Genomic DNA, 27,533 nt, shown 5'->3' on the forward strand with positions numbered 1-27,533 from the left:
ACTAACAATATAGTTAACAGATTCTTGAAAATAAAATAATAAATATTATATTACTTATTTTAATATATATATATATAATATTATAATAGATGTATAAATACTTATATATATATATATGGGGCATTCCACGCCAAGTCGGACACCTTTTGACTTTTGCATCTCCGATTTTTTTCAAATATTTTTTTTCTTTTAGTGCTCGTTGAAATGAGCTACCATGATTTTTTTCAAATTTTTTCATCAAGCGGTTTAAGAGATACAGGTTTTTGAAAAATCACGTTTTTTACGTAAATTTTTTTCTGAAATGCTTAAACTCGGACAAAAATTGATCAATTTTGACGTTCGATATATGAAAATTTTTGTTTTTACACGTAGTTTTTGATAAAAATATTAAAAAATTTTTTTTTTAAATTTACCAAAAAAAATTTAAATTTTAAAAAAAAATTTAATTTTTAAGAATGTATGTATCGATCGATTTTTTTCAAAATTTTTTGTGAGAAACTGGTACTAAATTAAGAATTTTTAAGCATAGTCTGATGATGGGCAAACGATGGGATCTATTTGTTTCTGATTTTTCAATTTTTATATTTATAGCTAAAAGTATGAAAAATGAATGAATTATCGTAAGAATGCGATAGAGAAGGACAGACAAAGCTCCTGTCCTCTTCTATCTCATTGTTTTGTTATAAGTTCACGTCTTAAGATTTCATTGTGCGTTGGCCTTTTTCTATTTTACGCGCTGCGTTCATCCGCTACATCTCAAACCTTTAAAATATTTAAACGGTCACGAAATTAAATGTTTTTCTACATATGAATATGCTTTCTCAAAATTACAATAAAGTAATTAATATCCTGAACGTCTTGTAATTCATTTTTCATACTTTTAGCTATAAATATAAAAATTAAAAAATCAGAAACAAATATATCCCATCGTTTGCCCATCATCAGACTAGGCTTAAAAATTCTTAATTTAGTACCAGTTTCTTACAAAAAATTTTGAAAAAAATCGATCGATACATACATTCTTAAAAATTAAATTTTATTTTTAAAATTTAAAATTTTTTTGGTAAATTTAAAAAAAAAAATTTTTAATATTTTTATCAAAAACTACGTGTAAAAACAAAAATTTTCATATATCGAACGTCAAAATTGATCAATTTTTGTCCGAGTTATAAGCATTTCAGAAAAAAATTTACGTAAAAAACGTGATTTTTCAAAAACCTGTATCTCTTAAGCCGCTTAATGAAAAAATTTGAAAAAAATCATGGTAGCTCATTTCAACGAGCACTAAAAGAAAAAAAATATTTGAAAAAAATCGGAGATGCAAAAGTCAAAAGGTGTCCGACTTGGCGTGGAATGCCCCATATATATATATATATATATATATATATATATATATATATATATATATATAGTAGATATATGTAATATAAATATGCCTACATGAATTTATATATTTATAAATATTTATATACATTTCTCAAAAGAAATACAAACGTGACGATTTTTATCGTCTCGTTTACAATTCTCATTGATTTGATTCAATCGTGAGGAAAAATTTTCCATTAGTATTATATAAGTCCATATAAATTTTCCCCACAGGGGTTTTTTTGTGACCTATTGCTTTCAATTTGAAGACGCTTGTAAAATTTTTCCTTATCCTCAGATTTTCATGCTGCGAACGATTTGTTCTGGTTTCTCTCTCTCTCATCTCTTTATCCCTGTATACACACACACACACGAAAGAGATAAATATATATACGAAAAAGATAAAAGAGAGAGAGGAATATATATATATATATATATATATATATATATATATATATATATATATATATATATTGAAGAAGAATCGGACTGTGATTAAGTGAGAGAAAATCATTTCAATCCAATCTGAATAAAGCAGAGAGTGAATGAGTGAGTGAGTGAGAGAGAGAGAGGAGAGTTTCAATTATTCAAATTAGGGCAGGGGTGAATTAATGAACGGATAAGCAACGGGGTGTCCACAATAGGGAAAAAGAAGGGTGCGTATTTGTTTGTTTTTGGAGAGCATGAGAGCGGAACGTGACTCTTATTCAGGTGAGAAACAAGTGAAGACGTATAGGGATACAAGTATATATATAACACGACACTCGGCAATTAGACATGCTGTACAGATCATGTCGCACATGACACGCGGCTCAAGTTTATATACCAATAACAAAGTAGAACTCTCTTCTACTTTCAAACAATATATTCTTAATACTAATACATTGTTATTGTATTAGTCCATTCACTACAAATTAGAAAATTCTCTCTCTTTTTTTTGTTTTCCTTTTAAACTAAATGCACTTACCGTCTCCTTTGTTTTCCTATTAATTTAAATGCACTTACCGTCTCATTTGTTGCAGAAAAGGAGACGGTAAGTCTATTTATATTAAAAGAAAGATTCTCTCTATTCTTTCTTTTCATTTTAAACTAAATGCACTTACCGTCTCCTTCCCTACAATAAAGGAGACGGTAAGTGCATTTAAATTGAAAGAAAGATTCTGTCACTCTTTTTTGTTTTCCCTTTAAAAAAAAAAATAAATGCACTTACCGTGTCCTTTATTTTAGGGAAGGAGACGGTAAGTGCATTTTAATTAAAAGAAAGATTCGCTCTCTTCTTCGTTTCCCTTTTAAACTCCATGCACTTACCGTCTGTTCATTTGCAAAAAGTTTTAGTTTTTAAATTTGAATTAGTAAATTTTACTAATAAATAGTAATATCTACTAATATATTTGTAAAATTTACTATTTCAAAAGCAAATAGAATGAAATTTTCATTTTATTTAATATAAATAAATATAATAATAATAGTTGAGAAAAAATACTAAATACAAACTATAATATAATGCTATTCTTATACATATATAAGAATAGCATATGATTATGAAATAACACAAGCGGCATGAGGTATTTTTTTTTTTTTTTTTGAGTAATATGTTCTCTTACATGTATATGGACTCTCTTTGGGTTTTAATATCTCTCGTGCTAAATGGAGCCCTCCAGTATATATAGGACTAACTCTCAATGCGCTCTCTCGTACTAACCAAAAGAAGACGTGTGCGGCACCGCACATGCCGTGTGTATATATGTATTCATCGTTCGCAGCTGCCGAAAATGCACTATAGTCAAATCATTATTATACCTGTTTTTCGCTTGGCTTTAACTTTGCACGCCCCAGAATAACCCCCCACCCTCTCGCACGTTCCTCAAAAATCCAAGGGATATTTTACACACCTTATTCATATCCTAATAATACTTTTCATATTTTCAAATTTTCTTCTTTTTTCCTTCATCCCCAATTATAATATAAAAATAATATAATATAAAAATCTCCTTTGGGGGTCGTTCACAAAAAAATACCGTCTAATTCACTTGTCGTCGACGGTAGTTAAAGTTTACGTCACAAACTGTTGACAGTTAATTTTCAAATCACTTACCGTCTTCTGTAGTTAATGTCAAAGTCACTTACTGTCGACAGTAGGTAATATCGATACACTTACTCTGAGAATAGTTAATGTCGAAGACACTTACTGTTGACAGTATTTCATATTGATGACACTTATTACCATTGATAGCAGTAATTATCAAAGACACTTACCATTGACAGTATTTAATATTGATAACACTTACCGTTGATACCAGCAATTGTCGAAAATACTTACCGTCACTTACCGCCCAAATACGCCACTTACTGTCGACAGTAGTTAATTTTAAATTCACTTACTGTCTTTGGCAGTTAATGTCGAAGTCATTTACTACCGACAGTAATTAATATCGATACACTTACCGTCAAAGAAGTTAATATCAAAGACACTTACCGCTGACAGTAGTTAAAATCTATACACTTACCGTCAAAAGTTAATGGAAACACTTACCGCTGACAGTATTTAATATTAACACTTACCGTCGACGCCAGTAATTGTCAAAGACACTTACAGTTGATAGTATTTAATATTGATAACACTTACCGTCGACGCCAGTAATTGTCGAAAATACTTACCGTTGACGGTAGTTAATTTCGTCGTCACTAACTGTCGACATTAGTTAATACTATTTTTTTATTAGTAAAATTTACAAATTCAAAAGCAAAAGTTAGTCAGTAACTAATTAAAATTAAGAGAGTAATGTTAATTTCAGCTAATTTCTTAGTAAAATTTATTAACTTGAATTTCGTACTTAAATTAATTTTTAAATATATATTTTTCTCAATGAAAAATGAAAATGTAGTTTAGAGTCATCTGTAAGAAATTTGAAGGAATGAAGATAAAATTATTTATAGTGTCATCAATGTCGAGTGTTTTATATATAGAGATATTATAACCAATGTGTGTGACATTTTCCTTGGCGTCCATTATTATCTTGAGAAGGAACTCATAAAATTTGCGAAAAAAAAAAGATTATTCGGGCCAAGTGTTTTCATTGAGAAAAGAAAAGGCGCAGGCAACGCAAAGTTAACTCTCTGTCTCGCCACTTTGGAACTTGTAATGTTTTCTTTTTATTTCTCTCTCTCTCTCTCTCTCTCTCTCTCTTTCTTTTAATTTCTTCGCGACTTGGCAACCCTGCATCAACGAAACTTCCTGGCGCACGACCAGTTTTCAGCTCCTCCCTCTTTTTTTCCTCCTCTTCATTCCTTAAAAATTCAGCATCCGGACTTGTCCGAATAGTCGATCTAGTTTCAGCTGGTGGTCCATTTTTTTTTTTTTTTTGTCGACTTGACAGTAAAACATGTGGACACACACGCGCGCGTTGACAATCGTTTGAAAATATAGAGGGTGGAAGGGGGGAGGTGGGACACAGGCTGTGTTTTGAGAGTAAGTGTCCTTTTTCCTAAAGAGGATCTAATTTTTTTTTTTTCTAAAAACACAGATTTTTTGGGTTATATATTATATGTACATATGAATTTCCGTGTTTGGATGAGACGCAGCTGTAAAGTGTGTGGAGGGAAAGAAAAAAATGTTAAGGCGGCTTCTCTTCTCTTTTTTTTTCAACAAGGGACACGTGCCATGGTCGTGCGACCGAGATCACAAACTGAGTAGCGCACTCAACTCATCATTCATTGACAATGAACTTTATCCTTTGCGTGGAAACACTGGTTCTTCATGTCTCGTTGCGCCATATTTAAAATTCAATAGAAGAAAAAGGGTTGTGAACTTTTTTTCTATACTTGGCGCCCCCGGTAAAAATGGGGAGATTAACTTTTTTTTGCTAATGTGGCACACTTTTGACTTTTGACACTTTGGAAATCAGGAATCATTTTGTATATTTTCAAGCAGAATTGTCTCTTTTTGTGGGGAGTAAATTCACTTTTTAATAACACTTCACAGTAAGTGACATTAGAAAGTGAATTTGAACGGTAATTGGCGGTAATTTGTTTTCAACATTATTGCTGTTGACTGTGATTAATAAGTGATTCACTTTCAGTTGACGGTAATTGTGTACTTTAATTAGTATTCAGACACTAATTGCGGTATCAGAGACGGTAAGTTCCGCAAATATTAAATACCGTTAACGCGGTATTCAAAATCAAAGGAATTTATTGTTAAGCATTAATATCAATGTGACTGACTGTCGACAGTGTTTAAAATCAGAAGAGCTTACCGTTGATGGTACTGACACTTACCGTTAACAGTATTTATAATATCAATGTTACACTTACCGTTGACTGTACCTTCGACGATATTTAAAATCGAAAACAGTTACTTTTAGTAATACCAACTGTTAAGTTTGTCAAAATCATTGGCACTTACTATTGACACTGTTTGAAATTTAATACACTTACCGTTGACAGTAGTAAATATCGATGACACAGTCGGCTGTCATAAATATCGAGTACACTTACCGTCGACAGTAGTAAATATTGATGACACTTACAGTTGGATACACTTATTGATAGAAATACACTTACCGTTGACAGTAGTTAATATCGTCGTCACTAACTGTCGTCATTAGTTAATATCGATACACTTACCGTCAAAAAAATTTAATATTGAAGACACTTACTGTTGAGAGCACTTACTGTTGACGGTAGTAAATATGCATGACACTTACCGTTCGTGGTAAGTAATAATAGCTTCAAAATTTAAAATAAAAATAATAATAAAAATAGTGTAATAGAATATTTGTTGTTTCTTGTTAAATTGAATTGGTAAAATATAAACTAGAATAAAAATGTAAAATTTGAAAAATTGTGTTTCCTAATTTTTTTTTTCTAAATATGTTTTTAAGCAATCTATTTTGGGTTTTGAGTGTTGATGTTCACTGAAAACATTGATCACCCTCAAGTGTCCTTTTTTTGTGCAGATGGTCCTTGGGGATGAAATTTAAACACTTAAAGATGACAAATCACTTTAGCAAACTGTCACATTACTGCATTTTCTTCATTCATCACTATTACGTATATATATAATAGTTTTTTTTTCCTCTTTTTAATTTGGAAAAAGGAAACAACCATTTACTCCATATGCAAATTTTCTACCGCACTACTAATTCTTTTCTTATTTTTCGAATTAACTTTTCTAAGTCACTATATTTAGTAAAATTAATTTCTAATAAATTTAATATTAAAAAGTGTAATTTAATTTTCGAAATATTTTTAATAATTTTATTTTTTTTCTCATTTTACTAATAACTGACGAATTTTATTTTAAATTATAATATTTAATAAATTCATTAGTTTAAAAATTATTAAGAATTAATAAATTCGTTATTTTAAAAATTAATTATTTAATAACTATTAATAAATCTAATTCAAATAAAAAATAATAAAGTAAAATCATTTAATCACTGACTTATTAAAATTAGAAATTCATTATAATAAATCGACAAAATTGGAAATGAAATTTTTCTAAATACGGCATGAGATGGAATTAATTTATAAAACCTATTTTGCCTTAAGAATAAGAGAGGAATTTTTTTTTTCCTTCTTTCGCGTCTTGTTTTAATTGAAGAAAAGTATCTATATATATGAAAGTTGTATACTATTTCTTTTCTTGGCGTTAATGTGCGCAGAAAGACTATATACATATATATATATATAAATAAAATACTTGGTTGGCTCTTCCCATAAAATTGAATTAGCGCCGCGTTACTTTCTCAAGAGAGCTCACCGAGAGAGATCACGCTTTTCCTACTTAGCGCTGCTGGTTAGTTACGGCATGGAAGTTCCTCGTTCGCGAATCGAATTATATGCTCTTTATCACCGGACACACCGCGAGAACACATTAGAATGATGTAAGAATCTAAAAAAAGATTCTTTACTATTGTATGTATACATACAGACGAATAGAAAAAGAAAGAGAGAGAAATATAGAGATTAAAGAACATTCTTCTGAGTATAAACAATATCTATAGCACTCAGAAGGTGGGAAAAAATTTTTTCTTTAGAATTAACACCGAACGGTATTTTTTTGTATAATTAACTTCGTGAGATAGTTTTTTCTATTGAATTAACCCTTATAACGGTAATTTTTCGGTAGAATTAACCCCGAACTGTATTTTTCTTTGTAATTAACACTGTACGGCAATTTTTCCTAAAGAATTAACATCGAATGGTAATTTTTTATGTGCGAATTAACCTCAAACGGTATATTTTTTTCAGTATTATTAAACTTGAACGGTAATTTTACTGAAGAATTAACCCCGAACTGTAATTTTTTCTAAAGAATTGACATATGGAACGGTAATTTTTGTCTGTCAAATTAACCTCGAACGGTAATTTTTTCTGAAGAATTTACATTGAACGGTATTAACCCCCGAACGGTATTTTTAAAATAATGAACATGGTACGGTAATTTTTCCTTAAAAATTAACATTGAATGGTAATTTTTCTGTACGATTAACCCCAGACGGTATTTTTTCAGTAGAATTAACACCGAACGGTAATTATTCTGAAAAATTACCATCGAACGGTAATTTTTTCAGTAGAATTAACCGCATTTTGTCTACAGGATTAGACTTGAACGGTAATTTTTCTGTAGAATTAACCCTAAACAATATTTTTTCTGCAAAAGGAACAGCGGACGGTATTTTTTCTATAAAATTGATACCAAACGGTATAGTTTCAGTAAAATGAATAACTTACGCCGTACGTTATTTATGTTATAAATTTTACTGAACAAAGAATTTTTTCTTGAGCTTTGACCCTGATCGGTACTTTTTCTGTGGAATTAAAGCTGAACGGTATTTTTTCAATAGGAAGCGGTATTTTCTCGATAGAATTAATACCGAACGGGAATTTTTGGGCTTAATTACTTCCTGACGTTATAATCAAAATCTCTCTTGAGTTCCACTACCGCGTTGAACTCTAAATATTTACGGTAGACAATATTGACGGTAGTTAACATTTTCAGTATTCAACTTCGACGGAGGTTAAAATTTTTGTTAAATTAAGTGTTGAATACTAAACATCGACGGTAGTTATTGTTATAAATATGTTAATATCGACGGTAGTTTTGAAGGTATTTTAAATTTTCAACAAATTATAAGCGGTGGATAATAAAAAAATGACGGTAATCAATATTCATGGTCGTTATATTGTCGGTATAGTTGATATTTTCAGTATATAAAATATCGACGGTATATTTAAAAATTGTGGTAATTTTTAAATACCGTCGATTTTGTATACACGGTACTGAGAACTTATCGATTAAAGAGTTAAAATTTGAAGTATAAATTATAAGTCAAGGTAAATTAAAATGAAAACAAAAATTTACGGTTTTTGAAATTTGAAAATTGACGGTAGTTAACACCGCGACGGTAGTTTTAGTTTTCTACAGTAAAATTCACATTTTTATGCATATATATATAGTACAATATGAAATCGTGTTCACTAAAATGAATATATACTATTATGGTATTATACTATAAGGAAACTTGTTAAGTAAAAGTTGAATTAAGAAAATTAGAAAATTATAACTTCTCTCTCGCCTATCTCTTGTATATTTGACTTAAATTGAATTCGCGAATAGAGGTCAAAGTTCTCGCGTGAATATTGCACATTTAAAAGACGCGGAAGTCACACACTAAAATGGGCAATTGTGAAATAACCTAAATTCTAGAGACGATTTGCAATTTTAAAGTTAAAATGATTTAATTTAAAATGAAGCTGATACATATATAGATATATTAGGCACATAACGAAATTATTACACGAGGGAAATGACCAATTATTAAAGTATATGAGAGAGTATATAAAATGTGGGAAGAGTCATATCATGACGTCATATATTTATATTGTATTGTCTGGAATTTTTTTATGTCTCACCTATATAAATATAAATATATATATTTAACAATTTATTTTTGTTACTTTTTTAAAATTTTTATATTTTTTGATTACTATATTTACATATTTTTTTGTTAATATTTTCATAGTTTTGAAAATATTATGTTGCTTTTAATTTTTACTATTTTAGTTTTTTAATATTTACTATTTTTACTTTTTTAAAATTTTTATATTTTTTGATTACTATATTTACATATTTTTTTGTTAATATTTTCATAGTTTTGAAAATATTATGTTGCTTTTAATTTTTTTTTGCACTTTTTTCTGTACTATTTATACAAATTTTGATTGTTTTTATTCTTTATTTTTTCTCTCATTATTATTATTTTTTTTCTACTTGGCCGCTGACAATTTCTCGGTGCGCTAAAGTGACTCTCGCGACAGTTTTCATTTAGTGCCAATGCACTCATGCCTCAAGGCGCGCGGTTATTATTTCTGTACTTTTGATGTTTATTTTGTATATTCACGTAGTCGTCGTTTCAACCACGCTCCGAAAGGAAGTTAATGATCCAAGAAGTATTTAGAAAAAAAAGAAAAAATTTTTTAAAAAAAAGTAAATTACTCTGTTTATTTCAAACTAATTTTTCATAACTATTTTTATTATTATTATTATTAGTATTATTATTTATTATTATTATTATTTTTATTTTTATTATTAATATTATTATTATTATTATTATTATTATTATTATTATTATTATTATTATTATTATTATTATTATTAATATTATTTATCAAAAAAGTCTTTTACGGTTTTTTAATTGGTTGCGTTCTTTCCGAGTTATTGCAATTTAAAGCCAACGCCGAATTTCTTCCAGCCGAAAAGGGACTCGCTCATTAACAGTTCGGCCTTGACTTTAAATTGCAATAACTCGGAAAATAATCAACCGATTAAAAAATGGCAAAAGACATTTTTGTTTAGAATTTCCTAAGGAATCGAACTTGACCCTTAGATTGACCATGAATTTTTGATAAGAAACGTTTTTTAAAGCTTTTTGTTTTTTAAAGCAAAAAACTTTTTAAAAAAACGTTTCGCGATTTTCTTCCTGAATGAATAATGGATATGTACACTTGTTTATTTATCAACAAAACAAGATTATTTTGAATTGAAATTTCATAATATTATGCATTCTTGTCTCGAGGCCGTATCAGGCAGTATCTCGTCTCTTCTGAGATATGACCTTTTGTTATCGATGCTGGAGAATGAAGTAAAGAACATATATATATATATATATATATATATATATATAATATGCTGTTCACTGGCCGTGTCTAAATTGCTCTTAAGCCGCAACATATATACATACGTCATACAAGAGTGAACAGTCACACGTCCCATAGTAATTGCTGAATATGCACTCAGAACGCGCAGGTACATGCATGCAAACATTATTTTCTAACTTTACTGTCTTACATTTTACATATACAATAACAATTAAATATATTGCATATATTATATATATTTTTTTTCTCTTCAAGAATTTAGTGTTTCAAATTTGACCTAATTAATTGACCTATAGTAAACTTTACACAACTTCAGGTTGTGTAAAGTTATGTCAAAGTTTAGGTCAAATTTTATTTAATATTTGACCTACAATGAGTGTTGTCTAGTTAGGTTTAAATTCACGTTAAAGTTGACCTAATATTTGACCTATAATCAATGTTCTCAAGTTATGTCAAACTTTAGGTCAAATTTCAATTTGAAATGTGACTAAGTAAAGTTCTCAAGTTATGTCAAACTTTAGGTCTAATTTCAATTTAAAATTTGACCTAAAGTTTGACATAACTTGAGAACATTGAAATTTGACCTAAAATTTAACATAACTTGAGAACATTGAAATTTGACCTAAAGTTTGACATAACCTAAAGTCAAACATTAGGTCAAATTTAACCTTAATATTTGACCTACAATGAGTGTTGTTAAGTTACGTCTAAATTTACGTTAAATTTGCCCTAATATTTGACCTGCAATTATTTTCGTTAATTTACGTAAAATTTAGTTAAATTTTTACCTAAATATCGAACTAAAAACAAAAAAAGCAGTCAATGTTAAAGTTAGGTCTAAATGTAGGTCACATTTGACCTATTATTTGACCTACGGTTTAATTTGTCAAGTTGCATAAATGTCTAAATTTGACCTAAATATCGAACTAAGAACCAAATAATTACTGAATATTGAGGTAAGATCAAAATTTAGGTCCAATTTGTCCTATTATTTGATCTTTCATCAACTTTATGGCAAAGTTATTTCAAAGTTTACATTAAAATGCGTGGCAGGGGGAAGAAGTGCATTAGCAGCATAAAATATTATGTTTTCCACGCATAACAGAAGAGATCATAATAGATCTAACGATGTGTCATATACAACGAACCATTTGTCAAGTTAGTACATTCTCATGTGCACAACTATTTGTATATCTTGTATATTATACACATAGGTGCAAAGTGCATATATATAGTTGCTGCATGTACATAAACTTTTCTTCTAAGCAGAGATATACGGATAATATGATTTGCTTAAGACATGGTCTTTTCACACTTCCCATATATAGATTCATACTTTAACGAGAGTGTCGACACATTTGGAGCATGATCTGTGCACCTCTCTCTCTCTCTCTCCTCTCTTACCACTTACAAGTATAATAATCACTGTTTTAAATCTGTATTTATTAACGACATTCGCCGTGTGTCAAGTATCTGGAGTTTCATTTTATTGATATAATCAATAAACAAGTGCATTATTCATTCCTGTATCATTCATATCATTTGTTATTTATATATATAAAATAACAAAACTCAATGATATAGATACGGATGCATAAATAGTTATACAAACCTTATAAAATAATTTATGATAAAATGTATCTTCGTGTATTTATTTTCTAATTTAGAAATGGGGATGGATTCTTTGTCAAATTTGGAGAAAAAAATCCTTTTGGCGTCTTTTAATTCGTTGCGTATTTTCCGAGTTATGACCATTTAAAGTTATCGCCGATTTACTAATAGCCGAACAGAGAGGGGGAACACTATATACCTTTACTGTTTATTAACGATAATTCTGAACAAAAAATTTATCTCTTCCGATTTTTAATCGGTTGCGTATTATCCAAGTTAATGGAATTAAAAGCCAACGCCGAATTTCTTCCAGCCGAAAAGGGACTCATTCATTAACAGTTCGGCCTTGACATTAAATTGCAATAACTCGGAAAATAATCAACCGATTAAAAAACGGTAAAAGACTTTCTTGTTCAGAATCTCCTAAGGGATGTAATACTACTCTCCAAATATAAAATATGCTAATATAATAAAGATATATTATTATAATACTTATATTATTACAGTTTTTTTAAGGATATCAAGATATCAATTTTATATCCTTCGAAAAACTGTGGTAATGTATTATATTATTTTATTATATTCTATTATATTCTATTTTTTTTAATATTCAAAATGTCGAGATTATTTCTTCCGATTGAGTTACAAAATTCTTTTCCTGTGATTGTGCGACATTATTATTGAAGCTAATAATTGTTATACGACATACACACACAGACACGCACAACGCGACCAATGCAAATGTTTAATGAACCGATATTAATAACAGTGTGTTGCTCAATAAATAATGACGCAATATTGATTTCATTGAACGATTGCCGGTATATATATAGAGCTAATAAATATATTATATATATATGTACATATACATTGTAACCACTATTCAGAAGCAATTACAGGGGCAAGGTCACTATTGACTCATGATTTTGCATATAAAAAAACATTCAACTTTCTGACCCCACTACTCTCTTCGAGAATATATATGTAAACACCATAATATACATAAGCGTATAAAAGTATTAAATAATTATTAGATTTTTTTTTTTTAATTTTTATAATTTTATTTAGCAAAAATGCTAATAAAAAAACTAAAAATAATAAGAATGATAGTGACAATAATAATAAAATAAAAATAAATAATAATAATAATAATAATAATAATAATGAAAAAATAACAATAATAATAATAATAATAATAATAAAATAATAATAGTAATAATAATATTTATAATATATAATTATATATAAATATATGTGTATAATGCGAGAGAAACGTGTTGCGACCTGCGTTGGAATACACATTTATTTCATGTACCAGATGTTCCCCCCTCGCCCCCTCACCCCTTTTCTTCATCTTCTTATTCCTCTTTGCCTTGTGCTCCCCTTTCCGCTTCAAGTTCCTCTCCATCCCCCACGATTTCTTTTCGCTTTTTCATTCTTTTATATCGCGAACCAGAAATGATATGTAGGTCGTCGAATATCGAAGCGGAAAGTGATTTTCATTTGTGGAAATTCAACAATATTTATAAAACATAATTTTTAATTAAATATTGCATATAATAATTATTTTTATTATATTATTATTATTATTATTATTATTATTATTATTATTATTATTATTATTTTTATTATTATTATTATTATTGTTAATACTAAAATTATCGTCATTATTATTAATTTTTTTTTATTGTTTTACTATTTCAACAATTTATTTGCTAAACGGAAGCATTATAGTTTCGTTTAGCACACACTACAATTTTTTTTTTTTGTTCCCCTTATTTACTATATTAATGTATTGCAAAATTTTATTTTTTGTCTTTTTTGTTGCGATTTTATTCCATTTTCTTGTGTGAGAATAATAACAAATAATAAGAAGAAAAAAGTCGCTTCTGACGTAGATTTAAATGTTTTAGCATAATGTTATGTGTTTATTTATATATTGATCAAAAAGGTAGAAAGAGGAGGAGAGGGGGAAAGAAAAAAATTCTTACATTACTTTATCGATAATGTTTCGATTGCGGCCAATAATATCTGCATCCGGCTCGAGATTGCCGCGTGCGTTTGTCATAATGACATGGCAAATTATTGACCGCAGGTTTGCAACTCTTTCTAGTTTAGAAATTTACTGTAGTTATGTATTATTTATACATATATACCTATATATGTACACATACATAAATATACATTGTCAAGAAAAGTGAATATCTTGCTATTGTATGTTATTATCTAAGAAATTGTTTCACATTTTCAATCTTCACACTGTTGTGGTGAAAAATTAAAAAAACAATTTTTTATTTATTTTTTTAGTAGTTTTTGTATTCATTTTAAATATATGTTATTATAATTTATAATATGATTTATTATAGTGTAATTTATTATATTGTTTATTATATTTTATTGCATTGTAATTCATTATACAATGTTACATTGCAATTTATTATATATTATACCAAATTATATTGTAATAGAATATTATATTTTATATTTAGACAGTGCAGCATGATTTCTTATTAAATTCTGAACAAAAAAGTCTTTTACCATTTTTCAATTGGTTGCGTATTTTCCGAGTTATGACAATTTAAAGTTAACGCCGATTTACTAATAGCCGAAAAGAGTAGAGGAACATTATATACCCTTCTCACTTGATAATTCTAAACAAAAACGTCTCTTACCATTTTTCAATTGGTTCCGTATTTTCCGAGTTATGACGATTTAAAGTTAACGCCGATTAGTAGCCGAAAAGAGAGGGGGGACCTTCCCCACTCATTAGCAGTTCGGCCTTGACTTCAAATTGCAATAACTTCCAAAGTACTCAACATATTAAAAAACAGTAAAAGAATATTTTGTTCAGAATTTCCTAAGCAATCGAGCCCGACTTTAGAGAAAAAAAAGGGGGGGAGCACTTTAAAGTTAAATAATTTTTCATTTCCTATTTTATTTTCCACTATAATACAAGTACTTAAATTATTTTCTATTTTCGGAAATATTTTGAAAGAAAATGAGTAGAAAATGTTCTTTGTTGATTTCCACAAAAAATGAAAATGCGCCTTCTGGGTTTATTAAATTTTTCTCTACTAGAGTAAATTATATATTTTGCACACTTAGAGTAAGTAGGCAACTCTATTTTTCTCCCACTTATTAACGGTTCGGCCTTGACTTTAAATTGTAATAACTTCGAAAATAATCAACTGAATAAAAAATGGCAAAAGACTTTTTTGTTTAGAATTTTTCTAAGGAATCGAACTTTATCCTGAATTTTCCATTTCGGCTATCAGTCAATCGGCCTTAACTTAAAATCGCAGTAACTCGAAAAGTAATCATCCGATTAAAAAACCGTACAGGACTTTTTTGTTCAGAATTTCCTAAGGAATCGAACTTTACCCTGAATTTTACATTTCGGCTATTAGATAATCGGCCTTAACTTAAAATCGTAATAACTCGAAAAGTAATCATTCGATTTAAAAACCGTAAAGAACATTTTTGTTCGGAATTTCTTAAGGAATCAAACTTTACCCTACATTTTTCATTTCGGCTATTAGACAATCGGCCTTAACTTAAAATAGCAATAACTCGGAAAGTAATCATCCGATTTAAAAACCGTAATGGACTTTTTTGTTCAGAATTTCACAAGGAATCAATATTTTCGAGTTTTGAATATGCATCGTAACTAGAATATGCATAATTAGCATAACCATGTTTGATTTCGACTGAATATTTTAAACTACTTTGATAAAAAGTAACCGGGGAAACTAAATTGAAAAGGGGATAAATGGTAAATTTAGAAGTCGATCGAAGACGAATTGATGCAAAAAGAGTATTTTATACCATGTATTTGAAATTGATCAGGAGGTGAATGTGGCCCTTTTTTTTCTTCCAAGCAATTTTCGGATAGCGTATAAAATGAGGCATGAGTAATATTGTTAATGATACCTGGAGAGCGGAAGAGAAGACGATCCCACCTGCCTTAACAGAATGTCTTTCTCTCTCTCTTTCTCTCACTCGTTTTCCAACACGAGCGCATGGGCCACCCCGGGGATCATGATGAAACCATCGGATCGGATGGAATCGTCCCTTTCGATGATCATCGGGGTGGCGAAATTAAAGAGGCTCTTTTTGGCCTCATCGTGTGGCAAAGATCGAGGAGAATGTGTAATGGTTAGACACACAGTCAACTGAAGAGAGAGAGAGAGAGAGAGAGAGGGATGAGAAGTGGGAGGGGGAAGGAAAAGAGAGGGAGAGATGGTATTCAGGGGGTAGATCGTTGAGGCGCCTCGCAAGATAGAACACACTGTAAACGCTCGTGCGGTCGGATATTTGGTTACAGGGAGGCGGCGGCACGTGCGTCGGAGTTCTGGGCCAGGTGCAGCAGACGGACGACCGGCGGCGACAGAAGCTGCAGCGGTAGCATCACGAGAAGCCGAGGAAGCTGGAGAGCTCAACTTGGAAACGAATAACAACGGCATTTCGGACCTCATTCCACGCTGCACTGAATTTGACGAGGTAAATTTATTTATTTATTTTAGAAATTAAAAATTGGAATTTTTCTGTTCTTGCTAACTTTGACTCTAGTGCGGTGAAGAAAGGTTCTTTAAGTTTTGCAATATTTTCCGTTATCTTTCGCTCAATTTTTTTTAAATTCTTCGTTGAAAAAAGATAGACAATTCTTTTTTTGTGATTTGTGAATTTTTTCTGTATCTACGTGTGTTAAAGGTCTTTTTGCAAGTATAGTGATATATTAACGTGAAATAGTGTTTTGTAATAATAGTGTCTGCGCATGTAGAGTTCCATGACAATTACGCATGCGCAGTAGCTTTCTGTGGCATCTACACATGCGCAGTGGAGTTTTATAGCCACTAGACATGCGCAGTTGAGTTCTATGACAAGTACACATGCGCAGTAGCTTTCTATGGCACCTACGCATGCGCAGTAGAGTTTTATGGCAACTATACATGCGCAGTAGTGTTCCTTAGCTACTACACATGCGCAGTAGATTTCTATGTGAACTATTCATGCGCAGTAAGATCCTTTGGATACCATAAATGCGCAGTAGATTTTTTATAGCAACTACACATGCGCAGTAGCATTCTACGCTATTTTTACATGCGCAGTGCGTTTCTACGTCAACTAGCCTTGCGCAGTAGCAATAATTCCCTACTAAATACACAATAACCCTCGTAAAAAGAATCAAATCCATTTTTAACTTTTGTTTCTTAAATCCCATAGGTGGATATTAATATTAGAAGCGTGGAGTTGGGGCGCTGGGAGCAGAGGAGACTTGAGGAGAGTCGAAAAAGGATTACGGCCGACGATGACATTGACACGTGTCATCGTGAGCATGGAGAATCCTACCTCTACCATCACCATCCTGCCCAGGAACGATACCTCCACCATCATCATCATCATTACCATCAGCACCATCATCTTCCTCACACGTCACATGAAAGGCAATTGGACGATACAAGAAGAAGTAGAAGGTCGAGAACATTATCATCATCAGCAACAACAACAGAATCAACGACGACGACAACAACAACAACGACGAGAACGACAAGGAGTAGTTGTAGGATTAATAGTGAGTCAGTATCATCATCATCGTCATGGCAGCAAAGTGACAGTGAATCACGACTGCCAACCCTCAATAACGAGGAAATTATTTCACCGAGTCCAAATGTCACCACCGTCCCTTCCGTTACTGCCATGACGAAAGGATACAGGTTTCCACCGTACCTCGCCACACTGCTCATCCTTTCTTACACGTTCTTCGGTATGGCAGGTCAGTATACATACAACAATATGAATATATTATATTTATTTTTTCACTTCTCGGAAAAATGTTTCTTACTTAGATTTTGAAAGGTTTTTTTTTTAATTTTCCGAAAATTTGGTTTAACTTCGTGACTAATCGGATGTCAATTATTACAGAAAGGAATATTTAACTCGTTGAGAATTGGAATCGATAAATTTTCTTTCACCTTTAATTTATAAAATTACTTGAAATTTTAAACAATTTATTAAATTGTTTAAAATTTATCAATTTCAATTCTTTGATTGAGAAAAATATTGGTGCGGAAAAACCAAATAAATACACATGTCTATTAAGTATTTATAGACTCTCATGTTACGATGGTAAAATTGAATTTTTAAATTGAAAGGAAGATAAATGCGCGTGCTAGAGGCAGGGGTGACTTTTTGATATATATATATATATATATATATATGCATAATATTTTACCACAAGTATATCATATTAATACAATATAGAAAGTGGACTATTTAGTGTTATTTAGTGTTGATTTAGGATTTTTTCCTTTTTTTCGAAACTTTATATACGGAAAAGGGATTTAACTTAAATGCGTCTAATGGAGTGTGTGTTTTCTCAACTTTTATTGATATAGGATTTCTAGTATACGCATATAATACACATTTCATATATATTAGACATTCAATTTATATCTCTGTCAGTATTTTCTTTCATCTCCATAACAATTTTCGTTTTTAAAATTTTTAATTTTGAGATTATTACAATTTTTGGTTTTTAAAATTTTAATTTTGAAATTATTACAATATTGGTTGTTTTAAATTTTAATTTTGTGATTATTAAAAATTTTTGTTTTTTAAAATTTTAATTTTGAAATTATTACAATGTTGGTTGTTTTAAATTTTAATTTTGTGATTATTAAAAATTTTAATTTTGAAATTATTACAATGTTTTTTAAAAATTTTAATTTTGTGATTATTTTATTTTCAATGGTAAAATTTTATCTATTTACCGCCGCGTCAACCCGAGGAATTTTGTGAGATTTTCAATGAATAAAATATCTTGAAAATTATATATATTTTAATCTGCTATTCCTTTTTGAAAATTAATAATATATTATTTAAGAAAATAAAAGTAATGAAGGGGGTAGAATTTTCTCATTTGGACAAATTAATTTTCAACTTATATATAGAGATACCCCTCTAATAAATTTTTTTTTTTTTTCGAAAATCTGCCCTCTATAATACCATTTTTTACCCCTTGTTATATAGGGGTAAAAGTCCTTCAATCGCATATATGATGAATATAATAAATTTAGGATTTCGACATTGCTTTCAATAGTTCGGTCACAAGTACAATGGGGCCCCTAGTTATAATTCTAAACTCGATGGGAGTGCTTTATTCTTTTGGGCCTTGTTTGTGTTTGACTCTTTTTCTCTCTCTCTCTCTCTCTCTATACATATACATATTTGCCAGTTTTTTTTTTTATAAAATGAACCAGTGTGGGCGCGCGTTTGTGATATATAGAGACAGAGTTAGTCCGCTGAGTAAAGTAGTGGTTAGCGGTGGGGGAAAGAAGAACTGGCACCGAGAGAGGGGAGGGGGGGGGTGAGGAATATGGGGACTTATTGGGCCGGTTGCGTGGCGCGTGTGCGTGCCTGTATTTGCAGAGTTAGAGTGGGTATAGATGTTGCAAAGGGGTAAGAGAGGAGTGAGGGGGGGGGGGTGAATTATCAAGTAGTGTGGGTCCAATCATGGAGGCGCAGCGGTTTTCTTAATATTATATAGATATACACAATCATGCACTTACCTTTACATATTTCTCTTATATTTGTTTTTTTTATTATTATTTATTTATTTTTATTATATTAAATATTATATTTATTATATTATATAGAGGTTAGGCCTAGTGTATATATCATATAGGGGTTACTTATTATATATAAGCCTAACCAGGGTTAGCCTTGAATTAATTTATAAATGGTTAGACCTATAGTATAGTAGTTAAGGTGATATAATTTATAAATTAATTAAAGCCTAAGCCTGGTTAGGCTTATAGGTTATATATTATATAATTAAGGCCTAACCCTGATTAGGCTTATATATAGTATATATTCTTGGAAGCCATAAATTATAAAAATAAAAGATGTTTAAATTCATTTGTTTGGCCAGTAGGCCAAACAAATAAATTTAAACATCTTTTATTTATATATTATATTTATATTATATTTTATATTATGTTATATTATATTATACAGTATATTATACAGATAAGTGTGGATATATATAAGCTCTGCGTTGCTATATATATATATATATATATATATATATATATATATATATATATATATATATATATATATATATATACGCGCATACATACAAAACACAAGTGAGGCCCTTGTGCAGCGAAAGAACTGCTGCAACGCATCTGCCCGTGACGGGGCCCCCGCTATCTGTCACCTGTTGAAATTTTAACAATCTGCCGTCCCGTTATTATTATTATTATTATTTATAGTTTGGCATACCGAAAAGAAAAAAAAATAAAGGAAAGGACCATCGCGCTTACTGATGATAAAAAAGAGTATAGAGGGAGTGGGAAGGGGGGCGAAGAAATTATTCTCCTCACGTTCACGTATTTTTACGTTTTAAATTCAACTTCCTTCCGTAATTCCGAGTAAATAACTCTCACGACGAGAGTTAAGTCGTTGTATACATACACTGTTGTCGTCGTCATTGTCGTTATATTCGTTGCCAAGTGCCACTCAATAAATCTTGGGGTGACAGCGGTGGGATTGGATTTAACGTTTGGAATTTTAAAATCGTTCTCTATTTTCTATTGTTTTCGTTTCTTTTTTTGTTTTTTTTTATTTTTATTAATATTATTTATTATTTTATTGGGCATTTTTTTCAACTTTTATTATTTAATATTATTTTGTTTACTACGCAGTTTATTTTATTAGTTTACTATTAAGATTGTTATTTTGATTGTTTAACTTATTATTTTTGTGATACTTTTTGTCTAATTTAAAAAAAAAAAATTTTAATATTTTTTTTCTAATTTAAAAAAAAAATTTAATATTTTTTTTTCCAATTTTCAAAAAAAAAAAATTTGTTAATATTATTTTTGTAATACATATTCTTAGAAGTTTAGAAAGCTCGCGAAGTAGGATATATTAGTTGACGAGAAGTATTAGCGCTGAAATTCTCTCTTCACATCAGTGCATTACACAATTAGCGACAATGTCTTTCTCTCTCTCTCTCTCTCTCTCTCTCTCTCTTTCTTTCTTTCTGAACGACAAATTAAAGCGGTCATTATATTTCGCAAGAATTTTACAATTATTTTATTTACCAAAAATTTAACCGATAAAATAATTGGCATTTTTTTCAATATTATATTTGCAAAGAAGAAAAAAAGTCGAATTTAAAAATTTTAAATTCAAATTTTTTTTTTATTAATATATTAATGAATTGATTAATAAATTTTTTTCTTAATATACAAAAAAAAAATTGAAAAAATGTTTATTATTTAAAATTTTTAGTGCCTATATTTTACCTTTGGCTGTATTTTTTGGTTTAAATTAAAAAAAAAAATTATTATTTTTCTATTTTTAATCCTTTTATTTTCTATATATTTATTTTCTCTCTCTCCCGCCTTTTTTCTGCTCGAAAACATCGAAGTGGCAATTTTGACATCAATAAGCGTGCGTATAACGTATTTTTTTTTAAAGAGATTTATCTCCTTTGCGATACAATTTTTCTTTTTTATTTTTATATTTCGAAAAAGCTAAATCTGAATAATCCGATCAGTAGAAGTCTCTCTTTCTCTCTCTCGGTTGATGTGTTTTTTTTGTTGACAATACGACGTTATGAATATATTTTGTCAAAGAGAGAAAAATCTATTGTCATTGAATAAAAAGGGTTCAAATTTAACCGGGACTGACAAAACATTTTCGTGTCCCCCTTCACTATTAACTGACCCCTCCCCCCTCCCTCACTCTTACATCCCTCTTACTTCTTCCCCTAAATCTGAGGAAAAATGGAAATCTATTTATATATAAACCAAATTTTTCATAAAAGTCTCAAATTTCTTAAATACACCCGTCTCTCGAAAATTCTTATTGTTTAGTTCCGGCAAATATTTTTTGTAATCCGACTTATAGTTTTTGGAGACAATTTTTTTTCTCCTTTTTTTGATGTTTTTCTTTCACCGACTGCGGGTTGAGGAATTTTTCTTTATGACAGTCTTGATGTTTATTATAAAAGTAGCGAAAGAATTATTATTATTTTTAAATATTTTATTTCTTTCTCGCTGACAAATTGATTTTGGAATTTTTTTTTTTAATATTTAGAGAATATTAAATTTTAGAAAGTTGCCTAGTTGCAAATGTCAGATGATTTTTTTTATTTTAAAATATTGTATTTTCTTATATTATTAATTGAATTTTCTTTTTAAATAGTGTAGGAAAATTCCTTTCTGAATTCTAAACAAAAACGTCTTTTACTATTTTTTGATTGGTTGCGTATTTTCCGAGTTATAGGGATTTAAAGTTAACGCCGATTTACTAATAGCCGAAAAGGGACTCACTCATTAACCTAAGGCCTTGACTTTAAATCGCAATAACTCCGAAAATAATCAACCGATTAAAAAACGGCAAAAGACATTTTTCGTTCTGAATTTCCTAAGAAATCGAACTTTACCCTGAAATTTCCATTTCGGCTATTAGATAATAATCGGCGTTAACTTAAAATGGCAATAACTCGGAAAGTAATCGTCCGATTTAAAAACCGTAAAGGACTTTTTTGTTCCGAATTTGCTAAGGAATCGAACTTTACCCTTAATTTTCCATTTCGGCTATTGGACAATCGGCCTTAACTTAAAATCGCAATAACTCTGAAAGTAATCATCCGATTTGAAAACCGTAAAGGACTTTTTTGTTCAGAATTTCACAAGGAATTAATATTTCCATATGCATTTAATAAATTGTAAGTGTGAAAATGAAAAAATTGAATATTTTCCAGACGCGTGCTCGTCGCGGTCAACGCCGAAACCGCGGCCGCCGACGGTGACGCAACGGCCGAACATCACATTCCAAATGTACACATGCCCACCGGATTATGCACAGTGGTACTGTTTAAATGGGGCCACATGCTTCACCGTGAAAATCGTCGACTCTCTTCTCTACAATTGCCTGTAAGTACAAACTTTATTTTTCTCACTCTTTTTTGTAGCAATAAAATATTTTTCTCTTCTCTGTTTCATAATTTGAAAAAAATGTTTTTAAATTATTGTACAATAAAAAAAAACATATTTTAATTATTTAACAATGTAAAAAGTATTTTTTTTTAATAATTAAATATTTTTTAATTATGAAATAATTAAAAAAAAACTCTTTTTAATTATTTTATAATAAAAAGACCGAAATATACTATATAATAAAAAGACCGAAATTGACGGACCACTTTTTTTTTAATTAAAAAAAAATGCGGTCGCTGAAAATATTTTTTATATCAAACACCTGTTGTTTTGTAGTAAGAAATTTGAAATTACACTGGTGAGTTTGAATTCACGAGGTGTAATCGCAGTTTTGTGGTATTGGTTGCTTTTGGGTATTTTTCTTTTTCTTCCTTTCAAATTTTCTGTATATAGTATTTTGCGCTCGCCCTCGCGTGGCACGTGACACACGCAATTTGAAACCGAAAAATTCTGGTCATCTTGTTAAAAAGAATAAAGAAACGAGTTCTCTTTCACCTTATGGCCGCTCAACTAAATATATATGTTGTTTATTCACAAAAAAAAGAATTTTTTTTCGGTGAATGAACTTTTGAGTCAATAATTCGTCCTGATTTTAAAAAAAAATTGAAAAAAACTAAATATAGGTGGACTTATACTTCTCAATATCGAAAACACTAAGCAATTATCAAAAAAAAGTTTAGGAAAATTGAAATTGAATAAAATAATCATTTAATTTATAATATATAATTATAATGAATAATTATTAATTTATAATTATGTATTATATTTTATATATTCAGAAGATAGATCTCGAGACTCTTTATCGAATTCTGAAGAAAAATTTCTTTTGGAATTTTTAAATCGGTTGCGAATTTTACGAGTTATTGTGATTTAAAGACAGCGCCGAATTCGGCGCTGACTTTAAATTGCAATAACTCGAGAAATACTGAACCGATTAAAAAGTAGTAGAAGAATTTTTTGTTGAGAATTTAATTTTGAATATGAAGAAGAATAAATGCAATGAAATTCGATGAATGCAAAGAAATAATAATAAATAACATTACGAAATAACAAAACAATTCATAATATTGTAAAATAAAAAAATTATAAATAATAATAATAGTAAATAACATTGATTAACATTAAAAAAATGAAATAAGAACAAAATTTGTAAATAAAGGATGAAAAATGAAAGATGAAGTAAATAAGAAAAAAAAATTAAAAATGAAGAAATAAAATAGTATAAATTTCCACGGTCAGGACGAAGAGACCGCGATTTCGCACTGCTACGATTTCATGGTCTCTCTTTCCTTCTCTATCTATCTCTCTGTTAGTTCTTAAAGTCTCTCCCTCCAAGGAATTTTACCGCTTATCGATCCACCGCCCACCGCGATGTTCCCTCGACGATTCATGATCATCAATGTTAATTAAATTCCATGGACATGGACTCTTATACGAACACTGATCCAACAATCAATAATAGTTGCCCTTTCACACAACATTGACAATTTTTTTTTCTCCCTCCTCTCTATTTTTTCCAATTCAGTCATTTTAATTTTATTTTAAAAGAAAAATTTTTTTATATAGAATATTTTGAAAAGGGAACTTTATGGATCATTTTATTTATTTCTTGACCTATAGGTCAAATATGATCTATATTTTACGTAACGTTACTATTTTTTTAATCGATTGTGTACTTTCCGAGTTATTGAGATTTAAAGTCAGCGCCGAATTTCTTTTAGCCGAAAAGAGAGGGAGAACTCTCCTCTTCATTAACGGATCGGCCTTGACTTTAAATTGCAATAACTCGCAAAATACGCAACCGATTAAAAAGCGGTAAAAGAATTTTTTGTTCAGAACTCGATAATGAGTCGAGATTTATACATTGATTACGTAATATTCCATTTACAAACATTTTTTAAAATTCAATTTTCAATATCTACTATATTTTAATAAAAAAAATTCTCAAAATATATTATGAATTATTTAATAAATACTATTTTTTTAATATTCTTTGCAAACATTCAATTATTCTCATAAATAATAAAAATTTTACACGAATTCAATTATTTAAAAACATAATTTTCATAAAATTTTTTCAATAAAAAATCAATTATTTAAAAAGATTTTTACAAAATTCTTCTCTGGAATTCAATTATTTTTAAAAATTCTTCATAACAATTCAATTGCTTAAAAAAATTTTTGATAAAGCTCTTTTTAAATATTCAATCAAAAAATTATTTCATTTTGTATTTAAATAATTGAATTCTAGTAGAATTTTCTAATAAAAATTTATTTAAAAATGAATTTCAGGTCGCAGAATTTCAATTATTTTTAATACAATATTAATGGAATTCCTACAAAAATGCAATTATTCTTTAAAAATTTAATTTCAATTCCTCGAAAAAAATCAATTATTTAAAAAAAATTTTTTTTCAAATTCTTTGGAAGAATTCAATTATTTACAAAAATATTAGAATTTTTCATAGGGATTCAATTATTTTCAAATATTTTAATAAAATTGTTCGAAAGAAATCAATTATTTTAAATACTAATTAAACTGAATTTTTTTGAAATAATTCAATTATTGTTATAGATTTTAATAAAAATTCTTCCCAAGAATTCAATTATTTATACATAAATAATAATTCTTCGAAAGAATTCAATTATTAAAAATAAATAACAAAATTATTCCCGAAAATTTAATTATTTTGAGGGATTTTAATAAAATTCTTTGCAAAATTCAATTATTTTCATAAATAACAATATTCATCAGAAGAATTCAATTATTTTTAAAAGTAAAAAATTTCTTCTTGAAAATTCAATTATTTTCAAAAATTCAATTTCAAATATTTTAATAAAATTGCTCAAAAGAAATCAATTGTTTGAATTACAATTTTAATTAAATTTTTTTAAAATAATTCAATTATTCTTTTAGATTTTAATAAAAATCTTTTCCAAGAATTCAATTATTTACATAAATAATAATTCTTCGAAAGAATTCAATTATTAAAGATAAATAGCAAAATTATTCCCAAAAATTTAATTATTTTGAGGCATTTTAATTGTTTGCATAATTCAATTAGTTTCATAAATATTAATATTCTTCATAAGAATTCCATTATATTTTTAAAAGTAAAAAATTTCTTCTTGGAAATTCAATTATTCTTTGAGATTTTAATAAATTTTTTCCCAAGATTTCAATTATAAATAACAAAATTATTTCAGGAAATTCAATTATTTTGAGGCATTTTAATAAAATTCTTTGCAAAATTCAATTATTTTCATAAATAACAAAATATTTATCACAAGAAGTCAATTATTTTTAAAAGTAATAAATTTTTTTTTGCAAATTCAATTATTTTAAGAAATTTATATAAAATCATTCGCAAAAATTCAATTATTTTCATAAATAATAAAATTATTCTCAGGAATTCAATTATTTTTGAAAATATTAATAAAATGCCACGCAGACATTCAATTATTCTCGCAAAAATTTTAATTACAACTTTTTGTAAAATTTAATTATTTTTAAAAAGTTTTCGCAATTTAATGATTTTCAATATTTTACTATTTTCATAAAATATTCAAACAGAATTCAATTATTTAAAAATTTTTTGTAAAAATCTTCGTAAGAATTCAATTTTCTTGATGGATAAGAAAAATTTCTCAGGAATTCAAGATTATTTAAATTATATTTTGCATAAAATCAATTATTTAAAATTCTTTGTAAGAATTCAATTTTAAGAAATAGAGTCAATTATTCAATAAATTATTTATTTTTGAATTAAAATAATTGAATTTTCGTAGAATTTTTTTTTTATAAAAATTGATTTAAAGAAGAATTATAAAAGATATACCATATTAGTGCCTTGTCCCCTAATTTTCACTATATATTCCCATTGTCAAAAACCAAATTCGCTCTCTATAGTATTAAAACGAACTCGTTTGCCAATCGGCGATTTGTATATAAAAAAAAAAAATTGAAGACGAAAAAAATATATAATAAAAATGAAATTAAAAAAAAAATTGTATAAGCATTGATGGGGGGAACATTGACGGTAAAATATATTTTCGGGGACTTGACATTGAAAGAGTGAGAGAGAGTGGAGTGGGGTGGGGTGGGGTGGGGGGTAAAAGTAAAGGAAGACAAAGGAAGGTATAAGTTAAGGTCCCTGAATGGGGGGCAAAGAAAGATATTGAGAGGTGGGTACACTTTAGTTTTGCTCGCTCAGGCTTCCTATTTCCCACGGTGTTTGCTTTGTCGACTTATTGCGATCTGTCGGCTAAAGACTGGGACGCAGGTTTTTCGTCTCGCTTCAAGTGAGGTCACTGCGCCTCAATCGGCCACTCTCAATATAATAATATCCCGCAAACACTTATGGTCTTGTTTCCACG

General features: G+C 28.9%; 1 protein-coding gene across 2 annotated transcripts in view; it reads left to right on the forward strand.

Annotated features, from left to right (window-relative positions):
- Positions 1-27,533, forward strand: part of LOC122508582 — an 83,153-nt gene that overhangs the window by 44,883 nt on the left and 10,737 nt on the right. For both annotated transcript variants that reach the window (XM_043622012.1, XM_043622013.1), the window contains exons 2-4: positions 16,466-16,641; positions 17,365-17,914; positions 22,922-23,093. In XM_043622012.1, the coding sequence (XP_043477947.1) occupies positions 16,466-16,641; positions 17,365-17,914; positions 22,922-23,093 (898 nt within the window). The remainder of the gene's footprint in view (positions 1-16,465; positions 16,642-17,364; positions 17,915-22,921; positions 23,094-27,533) is intronic.

The sequence above is a fragment of the Leptopilina heterotoma genome, unplaced genomic scaffold (assembly GCF_015476425.1).
Source record: "Leptopilina heterotoma isolate Lh14 unplaced genomic scaffold, ASM1547642v1 Lhet_55, whole genome shotgun sequence".
Taxonomy (NCBI): Eukaryota; Metazoa; Arthropoda; class Insecta; order Hymenoptera; family Figitidae; genus Leptopilina; species Leptopilina heterotoma.